Raw genomic sequence first — 12,627 nt, 5'->3', positions numbered from 1 at the left:
ACTCTGTTTAACCCCCGTCTCCTAAACTTGGTTAACTTCATTAACCCTGCTTCCCACAATGCCGCTCAGCATCCTGCAGCATGCCCTGTAACACACGTGAGGAATGCCGAGGTGAGGAATGAAAGGTTTAATCGGAAACCTGCACTGCACTGGTTCGAAGGAGGCTCATAGCTCATGCCCACTTGGCTAGTTTTTTATGTAATCAAACCTCAGTTTCTCCTTCTGAATTGAGGAAGCGCTTGGTCTGAATGGACTAAGCCCATTCTAGCCAAGCTGCTTGGGAAGGGAGGGAGGGAGGGAGGGAGGAAGGAAAAAGTGGCAGAACCTCCCCTGAAATAGGCTTTCATAATGGAAGCTTCTGGTGTTCCCTTGGCTGAAAGTTTTACTGAGAAATTAGTTGCTGGGCTCAGGGGCAGACAGAAGAGGTGCTCTGCCTGCAGGAGGGAATGTTGGCAAAGTTACTATGAAACAGTGGCTGACTTAAGTCATTTTTGGCTCCGGCTGGTCACCAGGGCTCACCTATACCAGCTCAGGCCCCACCCTATGGGTGCAGCTTCAACCTCACACAGGACTGCCCCACCCTTCCTGGCCTTTCATGCTTGTTCTCCTTGCCAGGTTTTTACAAGGCCATCTGGTTATGGCCTGTGGTCTTCTGAAGTCCTTAAAACCTTTACTTTCTGTTCCTCCAGGAGCTACCTGACTTGCTTGGGCTCTAAGCTGCTGATTCAACTAGGTTTTGCCATCTACACTAATAAAAAGAAACATGCAAATTGACCATCACTTTGCTACACCCACCAGCCAATCAGGAGCAAGTATGCAAATTAACCCAACAAAGATGGAAGCGACCACAGAGCTGGAGCGAGCAGGAGGCTTGGGTTGCCCCTGGTGATGGAGAAAGCCAAGCTTCCCACCCGCCCGGGCCGGCCCTGGCCTCCGCTCAAGGAGGCACTGAAAAAAAAAAGAAAAGAAAAGAAAAAAAGGAGGGGCTGGGAGCTTGGGTCGCTGGGGGGTGTGGCCAGCCTGCAAACAGCCATCAGCCCCTCACCCAGCCTGGCCAGGCACCCCAGTGGGGACCCCCACCCTGAAGGCGGTGTGGCCAGTCTAAAAACAGCCCTCAGCCCCTCACCCAGGCTGGCCAGGCACCCCTGCGGGGACCCCCACCCTGAAGGGGCTATGGCCAGCCTGAAAACAACCCTCAGCCCCTCACCCAGGCTGGCCACACCCCCATACCCCGATCCCTGTAAATGGGCAGTCGAACATACCTCGAGGGGTCCCAGATTGGAGAGAGTGCAGGCTTGGCCGAGGGACACACCCCACCCCGTGCATGAATTTCATGCACTGGGCCTCTAGTATTTAATAATGAGCTTGTACACTGACACACTCACATACACACACACACACACACACACACACACACACACGCACACCAGGAGGCAACACGCATGGTGGAAAGAGTGCAGGTCAAAGAATGAGACCGCTTTGGCCACTCACAAGCCATGCGTGAGCCTTAGTTTCTTCACCTGTAAAAGGGGGATAATTCCACCTGCCTTTCAGGTTTGTGGTAAGAATCTGAGGCCATCTGAATAAAGCACCTTATCGCTAGTGCACAGCAGTTGCCTGATAAATGGTAGGTATCGTCAGCGTTGTCATCATTCCCGGTCCTTTCTCCCTTTTATAGTTGCCCTGGTAAGAATCAATATTTGGCTCATTCATAAAGCATGATTTCTCTCTCCTGGCTGTGTAGACACCCCTCTTTCTTTCCCTGCCATCCTGGCCCCTGCGCTCTCCCTACATATTCATTCAGGGAAGAAGAAACGTGGCCCTCTGATCCACAGATGAAGCGTGCTACCCCTGGACCAGCTGTTTACCGGAGAAGCCCCTGATTTTTAATTTATGTATTCATTTATTTATTTAGTGTTGGTCTGTCGCACTCCCACCACAACAGCTGAAGGTGAAGCCCTCCCGGCTGCACGCATCCCAGCCAGCTCCGCTGGGAGCCGCTGTCAAACTTCAGGTGCGCTGCCTCCCGTGCAGAGTGCTGGCCTCCAGGGCGAAGGGCGCGCTCCATGCTCCCGGGCCCTGCTGGCCGGTAGGGAAATGGATGGATCACGCTGGAGCAAATGCCAGGCAAAGGCCAAAGTCAAGCTTTTTGGCACCCCGGCAGCGAGCATGAGCAGCACCAGAGTCTGCCTCGAGGGCATGCGCTCCAAAGCCAAATCGGTGTTGTTTCAGCTTGAAAGGGTCCAGTTTCAGAAGGAGCCGCTTTCATCATTTTAAGCAGCGTGCGCTTAAAAAGTGTGCTCCCACGTCGCAGGCACGCACGTCATTTGTATTAATTCTACCGGGAATGGTGCGAGTGGAGCGAGGGATAATTGGGCACCTTAATGAGGAAATGTATAGTTTCGGTGACTGTTACTTATAAGCTTTTATGTACCACTTCATATCTTCAAAGCCCTTGATGATCATAATTAGGGTACCTGCTCGGCAGCATAGAAGGGAGGCCAGTAGATAAAGTTGTGCTTCTCTGGAAATGTTGCGTTGCGTTCTCGTACAATCTGGGTGCAACCTCTTAACCTTTGATGAAACAGGCAGGTTCTGGTATAAGCCCGTATCCGTGTGATTGTATTTAACAGCCTAACCAGATGCCTCAGCTGCTTAGGGACATAATTTATGCATATAAGTTTCCTTGTGGTGGATTTTTTTCCCCTTGACTATTTATTTTCTTCCTGTGGGTGATATCCCTTAGCGGCCACATATCCCTTAGCGGCCACGTGCAATAACCCCGAGGGACGTCACAATCACACTGGTTGTGACACCCTACCCTGACGATTGACAGAACACTGAGCAGGGTTATGGGCCTGGCCACATGTCCAACTGTTTAAGTGTCCAGAGCTTTCCACACACAGGACTTCTAAGGTTTTTGAAAAGATGAGTGGCCCGGTAGGTGTGACTCAGTGGTTGACCATCGGCCCATGAACCAGATGGATACAGTTCGATTCCCGGTCAGGGCACATGCCTGGGCTGCGGGCTCGATCCCCAGTGTTGGGGGGTGCAGGAGGCAGCTGACCAATGATTCCCTTTCATCATTGATGTTTCTATCTCTCTTTCCCTCTCCCTTCCTCTCTGAAATCAATATGTGTGTGTGTGTGTGTTTGTGTGTGTGTGTGTGTTTGTGTGTGTATGTGTGTGTGTGTGTGTGTGTGTGTGTGTGTGTATATAAAGATGAGTGAATTCATAATAGTAAATCAATCGCTAGGTATGCACATTGATTGTCAATATTTCTCAATTTTGCAGTGTTGAGTACTGTTCCTTCTGGACCAGATTATTTTTTTTTTTTTTAGTATCATGGGATTTTTACTTCGAAGCAGGACATAGAAGACCATGGCATATACCAGCTGTTCTGAACTTACAGTTTTCTCATCCTCGTAGTCATGTTAACGTTAAGATGGGATTGCTGCGTATTACAGATAAGGCACTAGGGCCCAGGACTTTATTCAAGAGACAGGCCGGTACGTGCCGACACTAAGACTCACCCCGAGGCCTTCGCGTCCACGTGCACTGAGTTTCTCGTGTTCCCGACTCCGCCCCCTGCTGTGGTGGCTGCAAACACCTATTTCCAGATTCCACGCCACCGCTTCCGCCAGGATCTTTATGTCTTAAGTAACCTGTGTTAATTATAAATTCATGGGCAAAGGCAAAGATCTTCACCCATGCTAGACAATCCCATGCAGCCTCTTCTTTTTGGAAGGAGAGGGAGAACTGGGTTAATACCTCGTGAGGTCTGCTCTTCGAATGTGGTGGACAATGTCTGCTACCTGTTAGGCATTCACAGCCCTGGAAGGACAAGCCTGTCTGGCCTCACCTTCACGTAGGTCATCCTCTGCATCCTTTACGTTTCGATGGAGACAGCGTTTATCTCAGGAACCTTTCCCTGATGCTTCCTCCACACTGGAGTCACAGTCAGCCGTTCTTCCTGTACCGGACCCTGTGGTTCCGACCACATCTCGCATCTGTCACTGTGTTTTGCGTTTTCTGGGTTACTCATCTCCTTTCCCTAGCAGGGCTTACTCCCCGAGAACAAGTAAGCCCTACTAGGGAAAGGAGATGAGAAACCCAAAAAGGAAAATAAAAAAGAGGCTGCAGCCCTAACTGGTTTGGCTCAGTGGATAGAGCGTTGGCCTGTGGACTCAAGGGTCCCAGGTTCAGTTCCGGTCAAGGGCATGTACCTTGGTTGCAGGCACATCTCCAGTAGGGAGGGAGTGTGCAGGAGGCAGCTGATTGATGTTTCTCTCTCATCGATGTTTCTAACTCTCTATCCCTCTCCCTTCCTCTCTGTAAAAAATCAATAAAATATATTTTTAAAAAAAGAGGCTGCATGAAGTTGTCTAGCATGGCTGAAAACTTTGCCCATGAATTTACAATTAGCCACAGCTTATTTGTACAATAAAGATCCTCCGTCCGATGCTGACGCGGTGGAGTGAATTCTGCTTTACACACTGTGAAGTCACCAGTTAACAGTGACTAGAACCCCAGAGGGAGTTCAAAACCTACCTCTACAAGGAATCATAGAAGAAAGAACTGAGTGAGGACATGTAACTAAAGGCCACATAGAGTCCCCAGTGGTTTGTTCGCCAGGTCAAGGGCAGCTCCCATGTGGCCCAGTGGTGGGTCCTGGGAGCCCTGATTCCCAGGAGCTTGTGTTGGCCAAGTACCCATTTGGCATCGGCGTTTAGCCTGAAGCAGTCTTTCAAAGCATCAGCACCCAAGGAAATGCGTCCCATAGACCCCACCGGCAGGGGGTGCACAGTCTTCGTTAGTCCCCACGTGACAGGATGAAGGCCCTTCCGTAGACAGGGCAGCGAGAAGCACTTGCCAAGCGCTGGCCAGCACTTGCCATTGGAAAGGTCACCCCCTCCTTAGCACCTCAGTTCCCACATCTACCCAAAGGCCATCATGATGGCTAGCTTGCCTCCTCCCTAGGGATGCCGTAAGTCCGAAGAGACAAGGAGGCCGAGAGTGAATTTCATGAGCTTTGCGACATGCTTGTTCGTGAATTTTGGTGTTCGTTTCGATTCTGATTCTTGGATGGACCTGGGAACGGACGGTGGTCTATTTACTAAACATCCTGGGATGCTGAAGCGGGAACCAAGCTGAGTGTCAGCTTGTCAAATGTGCAAGAGAGGTGGTTGAGTGGCAGCGTGCCATGGTACCAGTTCTTCTGGGAGGAATGGTCTGATGAAAGGGGCGGTGGGGGGGGGGGAGGGGGGGCGGGGGCGCGGCCTAAATAGTGGCAAGACTCTCATGGGCCTGGCAGGCAGTCCAAGATCTGTGGCTTGTTCTTTAGAGCACCTGAGCTGCTGGAGGCCTTAGCCTGTGAAGTGACCCGTTAAAGCAGAGTTTTAGGTTGGTTTTTCTAGAACAAATTCAGCCATGGTCACTCCCTTCCTCACCATCCTTCACTGGCTCCCGGTTATCCTTGGCAGGACTTTCCAGCTCGTGTGGCACACGTGGGTGACAGATGTGCCAAAGGAGTGATCCCCTCAGCCAGGGGGCACCTGGATGGGACTAGAGGCTGCCGGAACCCCTGGATCAGCCCTTTCAGCCACAAGCAGCTTCCTCCATATCCCCCAGCGAGTTGTAAGAATATCATTTTCTGTTTAGGAAATGATACACAAATGGTTGGAAAACACCGCTTTTGCATAGATACAAGGACCTTGCCCGTTAACTCCCTGCTCGCTTGCTCGGTCTCACACCGTGGCAGTGGCCCTAAAGCACTCTGCTTAAACCGTGCAGCCGTCACACCCTGTAGGTCTGGGATAGCCCAGTGTCACCAGGCTGCCTGTGTCCACGTTTCCCATATCCCCACCTTGTCTGCCTGACTAAACGCCAGCCCAGCTCGGCCGAGGCCCCTGCCCCTGGGTTTCCTTCATAAGCGGCGCGCATCCTCGATGTTCACAGTCGTCGCACGGAATCAGAGCAGTTTGCTTGTCTTCCACAAAAGGGCCGGGCAAAGACTGAATGGTATACACCCAGGAAATATGTGCGAAATGAATAATTTGGCGGGAAACCCATGAGGTTAGAAAAAGTATGGGAGAAACCCAAGTACCCGTTGATTTCCGTGAGTGTGCACGGAACAGGTGCTCAGTAAGTCGCTGTTGGATGAATGAGTAAAGGAAGAGCTGAGAAAGCCTTTTCAAAGGTAGAATCCCTGAGACTCAGGGAAGTCTTGAAAGCAGGGGAGAGAGGAGATGGAGTCATTCCAGATGTTTGAAGACAAGTGGCACCATCAGCACAGCAGTCCTCACACGGTTTTCGAGGCGGTCCCCCAGCTAAGCTCTCAGACGTGTTCCCAGAAAAACATGTGTGCAGTGAATTGGGATTAGGATGTTTATTGCAACATGGTGTGTAACCGCAGAAACATAGGAAACGGCCACATGATCTTCGGTAGGGGGATGCATACATACACTTGGTATATTTATGCAATGAATAAAGTGAGTACAATGTATAAACTAGGCAGTTGAACTCTTAACATGGTTAAATCTTGAAGACAGCATTGGGTGAGTAGGAAGTACTCACTATAAAACACTCTAAAAACACCATATGGTGTTAATTAATATATGCATAGGGAATGAAATATAAAAACATGCTTGGCAGTGAAACCCGACCCTCTCCTGATGCTGGTTACCCTGTGGGAAGGGAGTGCTCGAGTGAGATGGAGGCGCTCTTTTTTTGTCTGCAGTGCTGTTATTAACAGCCGATGTGGCGATAGATTAGCATGTATTAAACCTTGGTCAGGGGTATTTATTGTGTTAGTTTTTGTACTTCTCTGATGGTTTGCAATAGTGCGTGCTTTCAAAGATTAAATTAAAACGGCCCAAAAGGAAAGGCTGGTTAACTGGGAGGATGATCCGAATGTCTGTATTTAGCCTTCTGTTCCAGACACCCCCCTCTTCTCAAAGAGCCTGGCAAACACGGTGCAATCACATCTGCCACTTAGGACTCGCCAAGTCTTCACGCCATTTAAAAGCATCGATTCTCAGCTCAGGCTGCAGGAACTGGTGGATCTACAACGTGCGTGAAAATCTTTCACCATTGTGTGTGGCTTCTGCCCCACATTTTCTTCTATATATCGGAGCATCTATCCAACCTCATTAGAATTCGTTGCTGCAATACGATTTCATGAAATTCTCTTTCACAGGTTTGACTGGAATCTGTTTTCCTGAATCCATCACTATGTTCTCTTGGTTTGTAACTTTGCAAATGTTTATTCCTTTTCTCTCCAAAAGCAGCAGTCAAATGACACACTGTGCCGAATTTTACTATTTTACTGGAATTGCTTTTGTGCATGGGGAATAATTTTAGTGGTGCGCTAGAGCTACTAAACGGGGCCAATTGGGCGCATTTCTTCCCCACCGGTGTTTAATGACATCACATTGGTAGCTTGAAATCAGCCATGATGGGAGTATTTACACCATGGGAATGGGCAAAAGCTACAAACCAGGTTTTGGGTTTTTTTTTTTAAGGCTGGTGATTAAACATTTACGAGCTTACCACTAGGGGCCGGGGTGAAAGTTTTCTGAGCTGTGCAGGGTGAATAACAGTTTTCTACTTTTACGCATGTACCAGTAGAAACCAATAGTCAAAAAAGGCAAAAGTCTTTGGCCTGTGCCCCAGGGCCCCAAAGAGGCATTGTTGGGGCTCTGGTCTGTGTGGTGTAGACAAAGAAGCACTGGTTTGGAGTCAGGCAGATCTAAATGTGGATCTGGTGTAGTCTTGTACTGTCAGTTGCCTGTCTCAGCCCCTCAGTTTTCCCACCTATCGAATAAGGGTGGCAAGATCTAGCTTGTAGCGATCTTGTGAGTGTTAAGTGAAATACTATCCTAAGAAAAAAGCCTACCAAAGCACAAAGGAGATAAGCAATAGGTGCAACTTGCACTTCTGACTTTTAAGTTCAGGCTTCTGTGTATATCCCATTCTTTCCGTGACTGTGTGCGTCTGTCTGTCTGTGTGTGTGTCATTTATTTTTAAATTTCGACTCTGGCCAAATTACCTTTTACTAAATGGTGAATATTCTTTTTCTCCAAATACGTGCCCCTGGAATAAGTAAAAAGTCTCAGTGTTGACATCTATGTGTGACATGGAGAATTAGTTTCTTTCCAACCATCTTAGAAATGTATATGCTGGGTCTCAATGAAGATCATTTCTCAGCTGCCTGGCGTTTTCTCCCCTGACCCTTCTGCTGAGCTAAGCATCCTGTGGAGGACTGACTGACTTGGGAGCCCACGGGTGCTGCAATTCCATCCACCAAATTAACCGCAGTGCCTCCTGGGAAACTCTCGGCTCCGAGTGCTGTGCTGCATTCTCGCTGCAGGCTCTCGCTGACCTGGTGGTAGACAGCCGCTTCTGAGTCACTCAGCTGGGCCAAAATGTGTTTTCTTTTTAGACTTTTATTTTAAAGTGAATCCCTTTTCTGCCTGAGTAATACATTTAGTTGTTTTCACATTTAAAAAATACAGAAGGGTATATAATGGCAGTTTTCCTGGCTACGCTATCACCCATTTACCCCGGTCACTCGCCACAAAAATTAACAACAGCAACAATAAAAAACAGGAAGGTGGGGAGGAGGGGGAAGCCGCCTCCAATGATCAGTTTCTTATGGAACCAAAGGCTTTGGGAGCTCGTCTTAGAGACCCAGGGCCGGCACGCCCTTCACCGCAGTTCGCACATGTGGGGATCATGGCAGGCTTAAGAAGACCAACGAAATCGGGAACGCTGAAGCGAGCTCATAGGGCCTGTCACTGAACATAAAGCAAATTGCTAAGGTTTATCCAGAAGAAAGTCACAGAGGAGCTGCTCTTTGTCTGTAAAGATAAATGGCATGTATTGTCCAAACACCATCCATCAGCTGAAGCCAGGTAGGTTATCATAGCTCTGGGGGAAAATATAGCAGAAAACCTAATATTTATAGGAAGTATATGATGTCTCCAGTCAAGAGCCGGGCTCTTTTAAAATTATTGTGGTAAACTATGCGTAGCATCAATAGGCCATTTCACCATATTTAAAAGCATATAGTTCAGCAGCATTAAGTGCATTCACATTCTTGTGCAACTGTCACCCCCACCAGGAAGGGCTAGGCCTTTGCCTGTCTCGGTGCTCGCAGCAGCCTGCGGCCTGTACTCATGTTCTCCATTCGATGAGATTGTTTCAGGTCTCACTGAGCAACTGGCGGAGCCTGGGACTGAACCCAGGTTTCTCAGCTCCAACACAGGTGGGCGGGTGTGCCTGGCTCAGTCTCACTGCTGTTTTGCTCACCCTCCATCCTCTGCTGTTGCCCAGGGGTGATCCTGCTGCTCCTGGACAAGCTGCGGAAGATGAAATGGGAGCAGATGTGGAGGCTGACCGCCGAGAGGGAGCTGATGGGCATGCTCTCCACGTCCTTGGCGGACCAGGTAAGTGGCCTGGTTAGAAGGTACAGTCCTTCCTGAGGACCCTGGTGCTGTTTCTCTAACAGACTTGGCAGTAGATGGGTCTGCGTTCTTTTTCTGCCCTTGGATAGATCTGCCTCATCCGGCCCGTCTAGGACGACAGCTCAGCCTTTGGGTTTATTTCCTTAGTTCATGCATTTGCTCATGCCGCAGACCTGCACTGCACGCTGGGTATGCCAGGGGCTGTGCTCAGATACAGGATTACAGAGATGAAAGAAGGACGCCAGCCTTGGCCTCAGAGAGCTCGACATTTATTGAAGCGGACTCATAAGTAAATGATAATTTGGTGTGTGACGGGGAGGTCGCTGCGTGGAGAGCGCCCGGCCCGCCCCCTGAGATTCCAGCATGCAGAGCATGGTCTGGACAAGGTCCCGTCTGCCTTCCTGGCAATAGAGTCCGACTTGCAGAGCAAAGCCTTTTTGCCTGGATCCTGTGCTCTGACCCTATCCCCAAGGGAGATGCATTTAAAGAAAAGGGACACACTGCTTGGCTGGAGAAACCAGCTTTTAATCCAGGCCATCTGAAAAGTCCCGCCTCTCCCCCAAACTATTAACGTAAGATCATAAAAACCCCATTTCTCACTTTCTCCAGGAGACGCAGGGCCCCGGGCCTTTGATCTGGGTTCTGCCCGGCTCTCACATTCAGATTTCGAGTTTCCCGTGGCGCAAATGGCCATCTTGAGATATGAAGACAATTTCTCTGGCTTCCTGCATTTTATCCTTCCCCATTCATCCACAAAGCAAGCTCGCTCTGCGGTTTGTTCCGCGTTCAATTGTCTAAGTCGTTGAATGCTCGCAAAGTTTTCTAATACGAGGAAAGGAGAAAGTCTGTAAGGTTACTTGACTTTTTTTTTTTTTTTTTTTTTTGGCATGATTATTATGCAGTATTTCCCAAGCAGCCAGAAACCAATTTCCTTTTCAGACATGAGATCCGGTATAACGAATGAGTTAAAAATTACTCAGGTAGCTGTTTTAACCTGAGGGGAAATCTGTTCTCCAACATCGTATTGTAAGCCCGGTCACAATACCTTGCGTGTGTCCCCCAGAGCTAGCAATTGGATGTCCATGACCAGCGGGGATGGTTTATTCAGCCATCTCCGGCTGCCGGGACCCGTCGCTCACCGCCTGACATCTCCTGTCAGCAGCTAGTTAATAAGTAAGGCCTGGCCAGGGAGCTTGGAGAAGAGCCGAGGGAGGTGAAGCTTCTTTAGAAGCAGCCCGGGCTGGAAGGGGAAGTGGGGGGTGGGTACCCAGGAGCGATGACCCATGGGGAAGCTCAGGCGCATCCATCATCAAGTCCGCCGGGAGCCCCAGCAAGAGCTGCCGCAACCACAGCTCTCATTTGTCTCAGCCCCTGAATGAGCAGTGCAACTTGTCATCCTGCAGTTTCCTCCCCGGGAGGCTGGGGATGGGTCACATGGGCCCCTCGATGAGGTGGGAAGAGGGGCAGAAAAGTGACTTCATTTATTACAGGCCGGCTCGATGGCAAAAACGCTCCCTGTCTGCCCCCACGTGCGCTTGCCATATGGTGCGCTCTGAGGCCAGCAGGACCCCTGAGCTGGGGCATTCCCCATCTCTGTCCAGACATGATTCCGTGGTTCCCAGAGAGAAGGCGGGGAAGTGCCCCGCGGTGTGAGCCAGCCCGTTTGGAGCGCCCGCGGGTGCTGCGGTGCCTGGAGAGCCAGCAGCATCCGCGGGACCCACCTGACCGTGTCGCTGTGTCTCCGGCTTTTATCCCCAGGACATTTTCAACGCCGTCATCAAACAGAACCCCTTCCTTGTGTACCAGCTCCCCTGCTTCTGGAACGTGCAGCTGTCGGACCACACCCGCTCCGAGCAGTGCTACCGAGACGTGTCTGATCTGAAGGTAGACTGGGAAATGTGGGCGGGGGTCTTGGGGAGCAGGGAGGGCGGTCCCCTGCGGTGCCAGAGGGAAGCTGGCTGGGAGCACCCCTAGAGGGGGCTGGGTGACTGGCTCTGAGCTTTGTGTGCATGTGGTGAGAGAGATAAGGCGAGGGGACCAGAAAGAATGCTTTTCTCCTTTGTTGTTGTTATTTTTCCTTTCTCTTCTTGTTTGTGCTTTCTGAAAAGCAGAAGGCCTCCTGGCATCGGAACCAGCTTGTGTGGTTATTCTTGCCACCTGCTGCCGGTCGTTTTGGTTCATGTGGGCTCCCGAAATTCAGTCGTGTAATTCAAACAAAAACGTTCAGTGAGGGCCTGTTCTGTGCCAGGTGCTGTAGATATGGATCCAAATAACATACTTCCTACTTTCAAGTCCTTCATGGCTTAGAGGAGAAGTGAAACATGTAAGAAATAAATGTAAAAGAATATGACAGGTGCTATGATAGGTATGTGGGTGGGGGAGTGGATGCAAACATCAATGTCTCATTCTGCCTCCGGGAGAAGGGATGGTGACAGCAAAGCCTTCCTCATGGGTCTCTAGGTACCAAACACAGCAGGAGGGTCTGACACAGTAGAAAGTTGATGGAGACAGGCTGTATCCGTTATCTTCTGCCGGAGATACTGCTGTGTAACAAACTGTGCTAATAGTGGCTGAAAGCAGCAATTGTTTATTTAGTAGTTGAGTGTACAGGTTAGATGTATGGTTGTCTGACTTTCCCAACTTAAGCAAGTGCGTATGTATGGTCAGCTGCAGATCGGATGGCTGGTGGCTGTCCTCCAGTGTCCCCCACAGCCCATCGGCAGGCCTGTCCGCTTTGTTCTGATGGCAAAGCAGAGGTGGAAGAGGAAGCCGGAGGGCACGCAAGGAAGCCTTGAGTCCTTGTTGCTAGGATTCTGTTGACCAAAGTAGCCACAGGACTGTGGCCAGAGGTAAGGGGTGTGTCAGAATTCCCTACCTACAGTTGGAGGAGTAAAGAGCTGACCTCAGCTATTAAGTGGTAGATCGAGGATTTGAACCCAGACCTGCCTGACACCAACTGTGCTTTTTGCTTCTCTGGCCATATCAGAGAGGTAATAGATACACGCATCCGCCTGGAGTTTATTTATTTAGAATGTATATCCATCGCCCACGTGACACTATAGTAATGATAATTGCAAGTTTCAAAAAAGCAGAAGGAACCCAACCTTGCATTTCCGGTGGGTGAATCTTTTCTCATGGGCTCCTAGCCCGTGTCCACAGG

At 49.9% G+C, this 12,627-nt stretch overlaps 1 protein-coding gene across 4 annotated transcripts in view; it reads left to right on the top strand.

Moving 5' to 3' along the window:
* Positions 1 to 12,627, top strand: part of LARGE1 (LARGE xylosyl- and glucuronyltransferase 1) — a 448,143-nt gene that overhangs the window by 377,443 nt on the left and 58,073 nt on the right. For all 4 annotated transcript variants that reach the window (XM_080661445.1, XM_080661444.1, XM_080661446.1 and 1 more), the window contains exons 8-9: positions 9,337 to 9,449; positions 11,226 to 11,351. In XM_080661445.1, the coding sequence (XP_080517571.1) occupies positions 9,337 to 9,449; positions 11,226 to 11,351 (239 nt within the window). The remainder of the gene's footprint in view (positions 1 to 9,336; positions 9,450 to 11,225; positions 11,352 to 12,627) is intronic.

This window comes from Plecotus auritus (assembly GCF_963455305.1).
Source record: "Plecotus auritus genome assembly, chromosome: 3".
Lineage (NCBI taxonomy): Eukaryota > Metazoa > Chordata > Mammalia > Chiroptera > Vespertilionidae > Plecotus > Plecotus auritus.
Note: the sequence above shows the minus strand (reverse complement) of the source record. Positions and strands in the feature narration are given on the sequence as shown.